This window comes from Falco cherrug, chromosome 4 (genome assembly GCF_023634085.1).
Source record: "Falco cherrug isolate bFalChe1 chromosome 4, bFalChe1.pri, whole genome shotgun sequence".
Taxonomy (NCBI): Eukaryota; Metazoa; Chordata; class Aves; order Falconiformes; family Falconidae; genus Falco; species Falco cherrug.
The window spans coordinates 52,706,171-52,721,115 of record NC_073700.1 but is presented as its reverse complement, the minus strand read 5'-3'; the positions used below and the strand labels follow the sequence as shown (position 1 = coordinate 52,721,115).

At 41.2% G+C, this 14,945-nt stretch overlaps 1 protein-coding gene across 5 annotated transcripts in view; it reads right to left on the bottom strand.

The window, feature by feature from the left end:
• Nucleotides 1-377: 377 nt before the first annotated feature.
• Nucleotides 378-14,945, bottom strand: part of SNAP47 (synaptosome associated protein 47) — a 31,172-nt gene continuing 16,604 nt past the window's right edge. For 4 of the 5 annotated variants that reach the window (XM_005442327.4, XM_027809849.2, XM_055706949.1 and 1 more), the window contains exons 4-5: nt 12,556-12,686; nt 378-3,031 (exon numbers count right to left, since the gene is read on the bottom strand). In XM_005442327.4, coding sequence (XP_005442384.1) covers nt 2,885-3,031; nt 12,556-12,686 — 278 coding nt within the window. In that variant the 3' untranslated portion in view covers nt 378-2,884. Of the gene's footprint in view, nt 3,032-8,436; nt 9,288-12,555; nt 12,687-14,945 lie in introns of those variants that run through there. The other variant, XM_014282569.3, reaches the window with a different exon arrangement.

Here is a 14,945-nt window from a genome sequence, read left to right as displayed (position 1 = left end):
AGCTTGGATCAGACTAAAATCTTTATACCTGTGTACCAGAGGCCATTCAAATTGTGACATGTCCAAGCAGTTCTTAGTCCACTCTCTGAGAGCTGGAGCAGCTCCCATGCCGCAGTCTCCAGGACAGTACCAGCTGCCACGTACACCGTGCTGACATTCACCCACTTCATTGTCCAGCTGAGAATAGCTGACACTCACATTGATAATATTTCACCTGCTAATATTTTCCTTTTTTTTCCATTAGAAAAAAAAAACCAACCCTATCCTAAACCCCAGTCTTACAAGAAATGCCACGTTAAAATCTGTTCCACAGTACAACAAGCAGGTGGATACTGTTTTTACTGTAACTTCTCAGTCAAGTGAATGCAAGAGAGAACATCACTATTTCAAGATATTTAATAAGAAGTAATTACAGATTGAAAGTCCTCTGAGCACATGAAATTCAGCTAATGCACAGCTCTAGAATGGGTCACTTCTTACAACAATATTACAATTTTTTGCTTTAGCGTGGATAAGTTGGACTAACACAAACCACAAAATACTGAATCAGATGCAACAGCTAGTGCTAAAAACCACAACAATAAAAAGTATGGCACAAAGAATGTTAAACTAAATGACAACTAATTAGTATTTTCTTTTGGCAATCCTGGTTGGGACTAATTCAGTTCAGAGATCCATTCCCAGTCAGCACCAGGTTCAGTTAATGTACATTTTGTGCAAAGTGTACTTTTAAATTCACGAAATAATTAGTTTTGTAAACATACCTTCCTTTCACAGTAAAACAACAGTGATTTGGGTACCGAAGACAAAAGAACCCCAGACAGTATTTTATTTCACAGTACACAGTGTATGTATATATAATCACCATATTCAGCAAGTAGGTAAAGCGCATGCCAGTAACAACTTGGATTGTAAATCAAGAATTTGCAGTGCAGAAGTACACTTTACTCCAGTACTAATGAACTAATATGAAGTAATGCAAACCAAGGTAGAGTAAGATCTTGAAAACAGCATACTCTAGGTGATTTACTGCACCTTTCTTTAAAAGGTAGGCTGAATTACTCTGAAACAGGAAAATTTCACATCAGCTATCAGTGGAATAAACAGTTCAAAGCTTCACTAGTTAAAAATATTGCACCAGAAGTGTTGTATTTGAAAGCAATACAAGAAGGATTTTTTAATACAAAAACACTTTAAAAAAAAAAAAAAAGACGTATTACAACAGCTACTTTCAACTAAAATAGCTGGTAAATCGTAGGAATTGATGAAATGTGAGTTCTCTGCCACACGCAATAGATATATGGATTACCTGGAATCTCTCCTATATAGTATCAAGTAATTTAGGAGGGGGAAAGGCCTCCACTGTCCTATAGTTTTGATGGAGCCAATTGTAAGCTCAATAAAACCTATAAAATAACAATTGACGGTATTCATGTTTATTTTAGAAATACATGTCTACAAGAAGTCTTGAAATGCTTCACCATCAGTCAGTGCAAATGAATAAAAGCCACATTAGACGGATGTACGACGACTACCAAATGTCATCCAGATGTCTACAGCTCTGACCACAGGCCACTCAGCCTGTGAATCTGGAGTAGACACACAAAAACCACATGAAGCTCTGCACAGCTTGTGAAGTTCCCATTTAGAGAGTCGAAGACAAACAGTAGGGAGATCCTTGGGAAATTAAGGACTGAGAAACAAAGGGACAAGAGACCTTCCACTAACTTCCATCAGAGATGGGGCAGCCCAGATCCAACACAGTACTTAGGGACCACACTAAGTGAACGCTATGTCCATGATACTCCGAGGACACTGCATCCCATGTCAGGCTATTACCAAAAATATAAAACCACTGTGTGCAAGTGATGGATACAGTGAACTCCAAGAACTAAGTTCACTCATGAAGAAAATCACTTTCTCTACTCCAAAACAAATTTCCTCACTATAAGTGCAGTTAAAAGGGGAAAAGTAACACACAGAGAAGCATGTAGATGATCATCAAAGATCAGCAGTCCCTTTTTGGAAAGCAGAAACATGTATTTAACTTCAATACTTAACATTTAGAAGTGTACTTACTCTTAAGTAAGCAAAACATTTATCGAGTTTCAAAAAAAAAAAAAAGAAAAAAAGCACTGCTCAGTAAGTAGCTGTCTCTACCAAACCAATACAGGCACATGAACTAACCTTCTTCTCCTGATTTCTCAGGACATGGCAACAGTCAGCTATGGCCACTAAGTCTTTGTAACTCTTATAAAATTTCTGGGCACATTAAAAGCATGATTGAAACCTATTAAAACTATTTGCTCAGGGAACACAAGGTTTTATCACCATCATTTGCTCACCTCAGCATTAACTTAGAAAAAAAAGACTCAGTGACTTGCAGTTGGACATCTGGCCCTTAGTCCAGCTATTAACTATTTTAAAGAAAGACCTTGAGAAAGAATTAATAGGCTGTAATCATCTAAAGTAGTCTCATATGCAGTTCATTTTTCCTTCACTTCTCTGTTGCAGTACAAAAAACAAAAAAAAACCAATCCCCCCAACTTTCAACAGCAGCAACATCAAAAAGCACATAAAAGTTGATTCAGATTATATCATATCCCTTCGTATTTACAGATTTTCTCTAGTAAAGAATCCACTATCATTGTTTCACCACAATTAAGTGTCTTGGACTTTTTAATCCTAAAAACAGCCTTCAAACATCATCCAAGCCTGGAAACACTTTCAAAACCCTCAGGAACTCGACAACAGAAGCATCATATTCCAGACAGTATTGCAAACACCTCCCACTCCATCAAAGTGTCTATTAAAGAAACAGTCCTGAGAAGCAGTTCCCCAATTATCTTCCTCATGATATCACCCTCGCCAGCTCCTGTGGGCGCTACGTTAGCTTCTTTATTCTGCGGTTCTGCTTGTCAATATTCAGCGTCGCACGGTCTACGGAGGTAGTGATGGAATCGAGAGCTTCGTCCTGTCTCTCCAGCTCAGCTTCTGTCTCCAAGGCCAGGCCCTTCAGTTTCTTTAGTATCTGTCAGAAGACAGAACTTTCAGCAATCAACCAGTTCTTTGAGAAATGTGACAGACCAATGGCAATTAGTTATTTCATTGTCTTAAATGACCAAATCATTTGTTGGAGTCTGCCCTGAAGCGTGCTGGTGAAAAGACACTGGTCTTACTCTGATATGCTGAACTGAGATGAACTAAACAATGAACTAAAGACCAGAAAATTCAAATCTGACACGTTAGAATTACAAGGGAGGAATAAATTAGAAGTAAAAATCAGTGTAAACATCAGCTTTTTGCTGGCTCTGTTGTTATCTCCTTGGTATGTCTGCATCTTAGAGCAGCAGCTCGTCCTGAGGAGCAGTGCACGCTGAGAGCCAGCGCAGGCAGAGCACAGCCGGTGCGAAGCCAGAAGGGGATCACGTGGCTGAAGGCGTAGCAAGGTTAGGCAGGGACCAGGTCAAAGGACAGAAAATGTTGTTTTACTACAATCCACTAAAGAAAGAAGTGTCATTGGATGGAGCAGAAGGGAAAAAGTGAGACTTGGGCAACCAAACACATGATTTTCAAGGGACTAGAGGGTGGTGTGGTATGAACGGACGTCAAGGCAGCCAAGAGGCTCAGGCTGTACCCGAGATGAGAAACAACAGATGCACTGGCTACAGCTCTATTCCAGGCTGCAAGCATTATATTACATATCAACCAGTTTACACCACACTTAGCAAATTACTGTTTGTATGGGGGACTGTAAGCAAACACCCTGAGCTACTGCAAGATTATGAGCAGACCCTGCTGTCTGAAAAAGCCTATAGATACTGGTCCAAACATGGCAGAAGACTCTAAAGTGAAAGGAGAAAGCCAGGCTGATGCATTCTTAAGGCTAGGAGACACCCGTAACAATACCATACACTGACTTACAGGGCCTACTGAACTTTAATTTTCATCACTTCACACAAGCAAGTCCGTGAGCAGAGGTCCAAACAACACAAGCAAAAGCTGCCTTAATTCCTTACTCTGTAACACTAGTTTCTTTTAGCAGCAGCCCCAGGCACTAGTTACATCACTGCCTTTTCTCCCCTCTTGTGGCTACTCTATTAATAAGCCTGGTTGCATGAAGTGAAAGCACCTGCCTGACAGGCAAGCCTGAGCTGCCTTCCCTCGGATGTATCAGAGGGAGATCTGGAAGCACCATATCATACTAACTGGAAATCCAGCTTCCGAGTTGCTTCAGATCACGAAGGGGTTGTCTCTGCTGGCCTACATGATCTGCTTCCTTAGGCATCCACAGATGGGTCCACGAGGATATCCTCACACTGCCTGGCTAATAAGAACAGTTTATCCATCAATTACAGTAACAGTCTCCACAAAAGCAAATTACCCCAGCACTATACCACATCAACTGCTGTGGTACACAAGCATCTGGGTAATGCTACCGAAGATACCAGAACTGCAGCCTGTCTAACAAAATAAATCTGTGGCTTTTGGTAAAAAAGGGGAAAATAATTGTAGTCTATATGTGTTTAATTTTATTATATATTTTTTTGTAACAACTAGCAAACTCTCTTTTCCTTTCAGAATATATATAATCAGCAAGCTGCTGTGAAACATCAGCAGCCTTTTTATCCACATGCGGAGCTGGATTCCACAGCAGTCCCATCGTTTGCAGCTACACGAATTACTGGTTTAAGAAAAGCAGCGAGGAATATCGTATCTAGCTGGAATGGCAGAAGAATTTTATGCAGACAAAATGCTTTGACTACAGCTGGATGTCAGCCACAGTAGTGAGATTTATCTCTTAAAATATCTCTCAGCTCTTTCCATAAATCACAAGCAGCTAGAAATACGGCTGTGTGAAAAACTGGTTTTGCAATTTGGCTGCCAAAGCAAAAATACAAAACAAACCGTAGATCAAGCTTAATCTACCTTCTTCTGTTCTTACCAAAACTACAAGCTAAAACCCCCTCTGTTTCTATCCCAAATGAAACACTTCAGGTTCTTTCACTGCAACAGGAAAGCAAGGCTGAATTCCCCAAACTGGAGGTGGTAGACATGTAGGCTATGCACCAAAAAGAAAAATTACATGATCAGATGCATGGTGTGTATGACTCAGGACATGCATCTGAAATAAGGTCTTGCCTTTCCTGAGGAAGTAACTTTATGACTTGGAAATGGAAAGTTCAGAGGTGGCTCCCCCTCAGTTCTTCCTTTGAGTTTCTTCTGCGTATACTTTTTATACGCAAACATACATATAAAAACACAAAATAAAGTAGCCAGTGCTACATGAAATGACTCCTACCATTAATAAAGTCACAGTATGGCCAAGACTGGAAAAGACCTCTGAAGGTCTCTGGGTCCACTTCACCCAACTAAGAGCAGGGCCAGCTTCAGTGTTCATCTGAGAGAAGATTACAGGGGTTCAGCCTCCACTCCAATAAACTTTCTTTATACTAGTTCGGGAGAAGAGATCTCACGCCTTCAATATATCCTAAAGGATGGCAGTGAAAGACATGTGCTTCATCATTTGCAGATGATTTAAGGATGGTCCACACTGACATTTTTTCAGCAAGTTTAAAAGGTTTTATCCACGCACATCCCAAAATTTGTCTTCTTGGCACAGCAGAACAAGAGCAGCAGCAGCAGCTGCCAACACTTCCCAGATCATGGCTTGACACATGCTCCAGAACGGTCCCCCTGGCCACTCAAAACCTGCACCTTCTGCTGCAGCAAGGCACACACTTTTTTGGAGGTTTATCACCCAGTGCCCTTAGCAGCATGGTAAATTCAGCTTTCCTGAGCTGTGTCCTCACCCAGCACATCTCAGTTTGTGAAATCCATTGAGGCAAGCAAGTAAAGTAATGTGGTGGCACGTGGCACAAGCCTGCAAGAGGGCTATGCAGCAAAGCAGGGGCTAGCACGAGACAGTGCAGAAAGGAAGCAGGGACACTCCTCCTTCCCCACCTCACCAAGAGGCACTCAATTTATTTGTAAATCAAAATTGTGCCAAAAAAGGCTCAGGTTTGACATGAAAAACATTTTATTTTTAGTTTCAAACCAGATTACTTTTGATAGGCTTCTCATTCATTAGAGTGTACTTAATATTTAAAATACTGAAAGAGACACAATTGTTGAGAACAGAAAAGCTTTTAAAATATGAAAGCTGTAAAATGGAAACTCAGTCAGTTACAGGGCCCTGCTCAGTTCACCTGCCAATTAGGCTCTGCCTTGAAACGCAGCAGGCATGACTGTGTGGTTACTCACACACAATAATAAAACACAAGCGGCTCCCTTTCATCTGATAATTCTCTTTGCCTTAGAGTCTGGTAATAAATCCCTTAACCCTTTGTCTGTCAGTATCTTCAACGGTTCAAGTTGAGTGCTGCTACTTGATCCGGTGGGACCTGAAATGGTTAAGACGCTTTTCCAGCACAGCCCACAGAGCTTGCTGGAAAGAGTTACTCGAATCTGAAGTCTGGCCAAAGCTGGTCACTATTTTTGTAAAGCAAAATGATGGCAAGATGTCTAGTTATCACTGCTCCAGTTCTGTCAGCTGCTCAGAGCAACAGTGCCTTTTGTGCCAGCACGTAATTTGGACAGCAAACCAAGACATGAAAATTCAGTGTGAAACTCTATCTGTTACACAAAGCCAAACAGCAGGTATGAGTCCATCAAAGCCACATTTTGAAGGCACATTTCCTCAGGCACTGGTCAATCTCACACGAAGACATGAGAGTCTCAGATTTATGCCGCTGGATTATAATTTGGAAAGTCTGATTTATCCTCGTGGCTCTGCCACAGATTTTCTGTGCAACTTCGGGCAAGTTACCTAATATTCCCACGCACAGAGTTCTCTTTGTAAAAAACAAGGAAGCAACTTTGTTGCTGCTCTCCAAATCTGCCCCATGTCAAGTGTTCAACTACAGCAGGCTTGGGCCTTGCTGGGAGAAGGTGTCCATCCAAAGTATGCACCCCAAGTTCTTGTGTGAACTACAGAGACCTAGACAACACACTGCAGTGTAAGCCACGATTCATCTGCTCTATTTTATGTACCTGCTTAAGGAGGCATTCATGCGCTGCCCACTCCTCTCTGCTTTGGCTCAAGTGAGAGCCGAGCAACCAGCTTAACTGGAGACAGTCACAACACAGACACAATTGGAATGAGAGGAGAGGACTCCAAGCCCATGAACCTGCTCCGTACTTGGCCCTATTGCTTCATCATTTTGTCACAACACCTGAAGACCTAAATTCAGTGTCAGGCACTGTACAAAAAGAAATTGTATCCTAAAGATCTTGCAATGGAGACCGCTGTTTGGTTTGGGTCCTGAGATGCCATCATAATTGTGCATTTTAGTTAAAGCTTGTGAAATATGATCTACGTCTCAACACACTGAGTATCCAGCAGCAAAAATAAGATACAGCAAGTGCCACTGTGCAGGAAGCATTACCAACTGTAGCTTGAACTCCCTGAAATCCTTCCTAAGATCCAGTCTATCACCCCTGTGCAACTGAGGTCTGACTGCTGAAGCAGAGCACATGTAACCAGAAACGGCTCTTGAAGGCAGCTTCCCCAGCCAAATTCACCTGTTACTAGGAAACAAAGAGCAGTCATTTGCACTACTCTGAACCAGGGTGCGGAGGTTCTGACAGTAACAACTTGCAATGATTTAATACGGTGCTTCACCTCTGTGCTGAACATATTGCAGGTGAGCAAGAAGCAGGGACACCACCTAAAACATTCCAATTCATAGTCCCATTATAAGCTCAAACCCACATGAGAGACTGAGTGAACTTGCACTGAAAATAGAGGCCTGTCCACATCCTCTCCTGCTGCACCTAGGAACAGGCAGTGAAACAGGAGAAAGCAGAAACATCTTAAGCCACTGCAACAAAATTTACTAAAGGACATTTGTCGACACCTCATGAGACAAATGCAACAAAAATCTATGGATTTACGTTGCTTTAACACACTTCCTCTTTGGTATTGCCACTATCAGCATATGCCTGTAGCTATGCAAAGTGCTCCTTCTGCTCAATCTACAGTTGTGTTTGGTGTACAAATACTCAATCTCCACACCAGCCACTAACAAAAGTGCTTCTGCTTGCTCTAGAAAATCAAGCTGTCTCTTGTAGCACAAACCTGATGACAGAAAAAAAATGGAATAGGCAAGTTGAGCAGGTCCCTTGTATATGAAGCACACAAAAGCAGACCATTTTTAAAGCATCAGCTCTTTTGAGCCAGTGGCTATTCAGACAGTATGGAAGGGTCATTGTTTCCCATCTTATTCTTGGTGGCTGATTTCTCCCATCATTTCTTCTTGGACTGATACAGAAATGTGATTTAATTTACTTTCTCAGGGAACACTAAGCACTCATGGTGCCACTAACACCCCACTGGCCTTGACTGCAAAAAAATACTCAAGCAGCTCCACAGGCTCAACTGTCACATTTTATTTTGATGCCATTAAATACTTAGAGGTTACACACAAGCAAATACAATGCATTAGTTGCAAGTACCTCAGTTCTCTTCCCGTATTGTGCCTTACAAAAAACAAATCCAGGACATGGTCATTACACGTGTCTGTTAAGATCTGTCGCCTGTTGATTGCTATAGTCCATGGAACAAGGCCACTCTATGAGCAAATTTGGTATTTAGCACTTGGAATGAACACTTCCTCAACAAAACGCTTTTTCTCTGACCTAACGGTTATGATTTCCTGAGATGAGGGCATGATAAAAGGGTAAAAAAACACTGAAGAGTCTCTGAAAGTAGCAAAGGATGAAATTAAACCATCTAGACCTGAGAAGACATTGAGGAAGCAAAACATCACAAAGACATGCACTGGGATGTGGGGTTTTTTCGCACATTACACAATTAATTTTAATACTGCCTCTGTCTTCATGGCATATGCGATATGCAGACAGTAAATATCAGGGCAACAGTTCTTTGGCAGGAACAGTTTCAGAAATTAGAAAGCACTGGTTTGGCAAAATAAATTCAAATTTAGTGAATTCACCCCACTTCGACCACAGCCCTTAAGCTAATATTGTCATATCCCCTCCCATACCCAGTGCCATTATGTCAGCCACAGCAAGGCGGTAGGCAGAGGCTCAGCCAGAGACCACAGGAACTTCGTAGGCTTCTTTCTCCGTAACACAGCTAAGGAACACAGCTCACACTGCCACAGACTCTGTGTTTTTTAACATAAATGTCCCTTCAGGAAGTCCTGGTGAGGTCCTTTACTCAGGCACCCAGTCACAACTGCAGACACTCAGGGCTTCCAGCTCTAATGGAAGCAATTAATATCATTCAACAACTCCTGTTGCAAAACATCTATTGCTATTACTGCACGTACTTTGTTTTTGAGGAGAGAGAAAAAGCGATAACTATTTGTTCATCACAAATTCCTCTTTTCCAACTTCAAACATTCTGGTGGACTTACCCACATCACAAGTAATGAGGGGGAGGGAGCAGAGCTCTTCTGGGTTTTGTGATTTAATTAAAAAAAAAACCAAACAAAAAACCCCACAAAACAAATAAACAAGTGCTTGCATTACAGCTAATCAAATAATGAGAGATCACCCTCCTCAAGAGAGGAAATTGCTCAGAAAAACACTGTCATTACCAACATAACGACCTCAAATACCTTTAATTCGTTTGTGGAAGCTTGATGCCAGAAGTATCCTGACTTCAATGCATGTTAATGCTTTGCACTTGTAATCGTTTTCCCCTTTTACTCTATAAATGCTTTGCAAACGTGATTAACCATCATCCTGCTCCTTCCCAAAGTGGGAGTTGAACTGAAGCAGCGCAAAGAAGCTCTCTGGGAGCAAATGCATCAATGAAAGGCAAGCCCTTGTACAATAAGACACATTCGGAGAAAGCAAAAAAAAAAAAAAAAAAAAAAAAAAAAAAAGGCAAAGCAGCAGGCTACACCTCAGCAAGGAGCTCACACCTGACTGCTTAAAGCCACACAGCTGCAATGAGACAAATCTCCTGTTTTCCTGCCCTTTCTACTTATGAACTTAACCTGCTTCCAAACTATAAAATGACTGCATGGGGAAAATACAAACTTATAAAAAGTCTTGAAATACCTTAGATAAGCACCTTGCTCAGACGTAGTTTCAAGATCTTTGCCTAGATGCTTCCAGAGGTTCAATACCCATAAGACTTTGTATGGCATCAACCATGATGCTGCCCTTGAACCCCATTAGAACACATCCCCAACCTCCATACTATTCAAACCCACTCCTACTGGTAGGAACTCTCCCTGCAGTCATGCTTTCCTTCACTTCCACACCTTTACACTTCCCCTCTAAGCCTTACTATGTTCTTTCCTAACAGAAACAAAAGATCCTGAGCTATTTCGCTCTGCTTTGCACTTTAGAGAAATGAGAAAAAGCAGTGTTTGGTCAGCTCCTGTGAAGAGGTGGACAGACACCAGTCTGTACAAGATGAGAGGCTTCATTCCCCATTCACAAGACTTGTTGGAAGATGAACCCCCCGTACTATGTTTCCTCCACTTCCCCTGTCACAGCCAACTGGTTTGGAAATATCAAGCACCAACAAAGTCCAGTGTTCAACTGTCAAGAACCAGCGCTGGGGAAGCAATTCCTAGTAAGTCTTTTTTGCAATGTGTGGCAAAACGCCTCTTCAATAGCTGTCTGTGACCAACAACCCTTCATATTGTATTTAGGTTTTTTGGGTCTGGCTTCAAAGCAGAATTATAGCGCTGAAAAAAATGACATTTAAGGAAGGAACAACTAGCCCTTCTGAATACATAACAGCTGTACAAAGCGTATCCATGCATGAAAACAGATTGCTGCTATTTGTACAACTACAGCTGAGAAATACACTCCCTTAAAATCTTGCAAAAGGTCAACACTGCTTCAGAAAATGCTTATTTTTTGATGAAATGATAGATCATGGAGATAAGCTCTTTAAAAGAGGAGAAGAAGAAAGATTGATTAAATAGTGAATAGTCCATTTTGTTTTTTAAAAAGCCCAAATAAAATTTCAGTCAAAAGATCTTGATTATGTTTTGGTCACAGAAGCAAGTTTTGCTCTAAAATTGCATGTTTATGAGGTGACTCCTAGTAAAGAAAAGGAACGGGAGTTTTTATAGGAATTATGGCATGTAGCTTAAAATTATTAATGACTGGAATCATGAAAAGAGACTTGACTCTCACAGAACAGGTGCTCAGCAATTATTGGGGGTGGGGAAATCAGACCCATCCATGGCCTGTCAGTTTGCCATTCAGATCCTCTCCCCACCCACACTATCCCACAAGCTCACCCCAAATCATTAACTGACTTAAAAATTCTTGGCTTGCTTGGCTTGGTGTGGTATAAATACCAGAATTGTCTTTTGAGTTCTAGTTAATCTTGAAAGTGTTTTGTTTTGTTTTAAATAACAATGGCCATTTAACACTGTTTCAAGTCTACCATCCAGCACAGAGTTTCAGACATTTCTGAAGTTAACCTTCTGCAAAGGTTAAAAACTCTCACTTACTCAACTGTCTTTCGGTTAATTTTAATAAAGATATTCTTCCTGCAAGAAGTTTTCATTTTTAGCCACTCAAGTCACTGCTAAGTGCTTGTGACTCTCAAACGCACTCAAGCTAACAGAGGTTGCTTTATTCTAATTCCCAATGATAAAATAAAAGAAGGGAACTGGAAAACTGCAGGCTTGGCTAAGATGCAATAGAATTAGCAAAGACTTCACATGATGTTATCACCAAGCTACAGACTGAATATCAAAAAGAATAAGATGCTAGAGGGAAAGAAAAAAAGAAAAATAGTAAATTTTAATCTTCAGTCACATCTTCTGATGTGTCTGTGATCATCACCAGTGAGCCTATTTTAATGGGAAAACCCACTAAAACCATACTGCTTCGCTTTTCCTGCTAGTTCACCGTTTCAGATCAACTACATACTACAAAGAGGGATTCTTCACTAAAAGTTCTGAACATCAGCTTGAGGGAAATTCCTTAAAGAGCCATTCAGATGAACAATATCAGACTGCGTTACTTTAAATAAGTCATTTTTTTTCCTAATAAAATCTCCAACCTGTTTCCCCTTTATTACTTTGCTAGACTGCATACTCATTTCCTAACTACAAGCTCCCTCTGCGTGTTTATAAAACACTGTTCAGCTCTGTGGATGTTTCTGAAATAGAACTGCTACTCCTCAGTAAAAAAAAAAAATAAGATAGCATAGGGAAAACAAAAAAAGCTGAAAATTATTTAATTGTTAAGCTTTTTAATCTTCAGAAAAAACAGGTTATGGCTAAGGATTTTCCTTGGGTTATAATCCTATCACTTAACATATTTTGCTGATAATCCCCGATTTGTTCAAAATTGTTCAAAACAAATATAAAGTTATCAGTGTATTTTAATCACAGGTTTGACTAGCTAATTTTTGATGTATGTTCATCTAAATTTAGGTGAAAATATTTTTGTTAAGGACAATTACTGTGTTTCTGACGATGAAAATGCATGTTATTTAGGAAGCACAGTGAAACAACTCTTTATCAAAGTTATCTCAACTTATACCTGTTTAAGCTCTTTTGCTTCTTCCTGGGAGATCTTCTCTTGCTTCTGCAGCTGAACCTGGTCATTATCCATCCCTTCTCTGCCTCCCACTGGAGAGCCGGGCTGCACCACTCCTCCCAGGAGTCCTGTGGCTGCAAGAGAAATTCCCGTGGTCAGACTGCCATCTCCTGTACCAACAGGGAGGACTAGTGCTAGTATCGAACTGGTTGACCTCTGCTTTTGCACTACAGCGGTTTGCAAGGGGCCAAGCAAGCATAACCCAGTCTTGCCCGTTAAGCTATGTTCTTCTAGAAAGGATTCCAGCTGTGTGTCGTACAACACCTAACGTGGAAGTGACAGGCTGCTGAGAGATGACTTATTATTAAAGGCAGCATTTGGAGAATGCGTTCATTTTGGGCTGTGGTGATTCATCTGAACAGAAAGCGAAGAAGCAGCAACACACTCACAATCGGATAAATGAAGATTCTACACCTGCTGCTGCTTCTCTCTTTAATCTTTTTAATTAAAGAATTTAAGTGACAGATCAGGGACAGAGCCCAACAGTCAAGTCAGCAAACCCCAGAAACAGAAGGGCAACGCTGACGCTAACAGCCACCCCCAGCTAAGCAGCGTGGATGCAATCCCTCGTGTAACATGCCACCTGTCCTTTATTTAAAGCATCAGCTCTTATTGCAGTATCTGATACTACCCTGTAGGGTAGCAGGGACATGCTGCAAGGAAAGGCTATTATTTCTGATGCAGATGGGTGCTAAACACCCGAGACACACATCTTGGCTCCCAAAGGTGCTTCAGACAGCTCTGAAGCTCTCCCACTTACAGAGGCACCAAGAAGGAAGCCAGTTCTACCACTGTCACCTGTGAGCACATGGCCTGACCCAGCACAGGACAATGACAGCAGCTCTTACGTACACCAGGACAGAAATCATGTCAGATGCCAGAGCTCACTGCCAGGTTGAAGAGCTGGTGCCCAGCTGGCTGGCAAACCGACAGTGTACACCCGACCGATTTGGATATCATTACTTCCCCATGAAAAGGGAGACAAAAGCTAAACCAAAAGTACCAAACCCTAAATCCCTCTCAAGTAATTACTGCAAATTCATAATCCCTGGAATTATTCGGTTATCAGCCTGAGAGTCACTGGACTCAGACAATGTCAAGATTTAAGACAAGCGAGTCATTCACTGTACTAGTGTTACCCTGTGCAAATGCTCCTTGTATTCAGAGGGGCTAAGAAACAGGCACTGAAAAACGCTGCTTATGGTAAATTACTGTCATGGTCTCCTTCAGAGGACAAAGTGGGGAGGGAATGACAGACCTTCCTACAGCAGCAAATAGCCAGACAAGATTCTTTGTGTTTCTTATCAGCCGAGTGTCACCATATGCTAATTATTTCATTAAAAACAAGAAATCTATCCATTTCACTCCATTAATTTTGCTGAGGACAAGAACAGGAGCAGGACATGAGAAAGACACACAAAAAGAATGGGATGAGGAAGGAGATCTAGCATTTCCCAGCAATTTTCTCATTAAAAAAAAAAAAAAAAAAAAAAAAAAGAGAGAGAACTGAATAGAAAGGCAGAAACAATTTTGTTTCATTTGTGTTACACCCACTTGGACTGTGAGACTCACTGCCACCACGTGAGGAGAGAAGCTACCAAACCCCTGAACAAAGTGCTGGAAACTCATAATAATGAGAACATTCGGTCACAGGGGGTAAGCAGGAAAAATTCAGCAATCTCCAAAGGGTAAGAAAATGTGAATGCCAGTCTTCAGCTATAGGACTGAGACAGCACTACCGTAGATTGTTATATTGCAGATGCACTATAGGATTTTTTGCACTTTTTAATCCTGGGTAGCTGTTATCAACCATTACTGAGGATGTTATTGGCTAGGGAAGTACTAGCTTGATCCAGCACAGAACCACCTCTGTTACAAAACAAACCTTGCTGCTCTGTCCTGAGCATTTAAACACCCGTGCAGCTTGATCCAAAAAAGCATAGTCAGAAAAGACACGCAAAGCAGCTAAAAATACTTTCAGATAATCTGATGTGCATAAAACTCTTCACAAATTCCTCTCCTAGGTGGAATCAAGCCAAAACTCTTAGGAAAGACAAAGTTTTTTGTATTTACTTATACAAATGTGCAAGATGCACTACTTTAAGGCAGAAGTAGGATAAACAGAAAGGATCCAGATGAGACTATGACAGTTGTGGAAATATTCACATCTCTGAGCTGCACCACTGAGGGCAAAGAACGTTACCAGCCACTTTGGAGAGACAGAGGTACCTCTGCTGCAAGGATATTTCTCTTTTAAGTCTCTGAATCAACATTCGCTATCTGAAAAGAGACACATATTTTATGTGTACACAGAGGCAGGCATGCATAACACA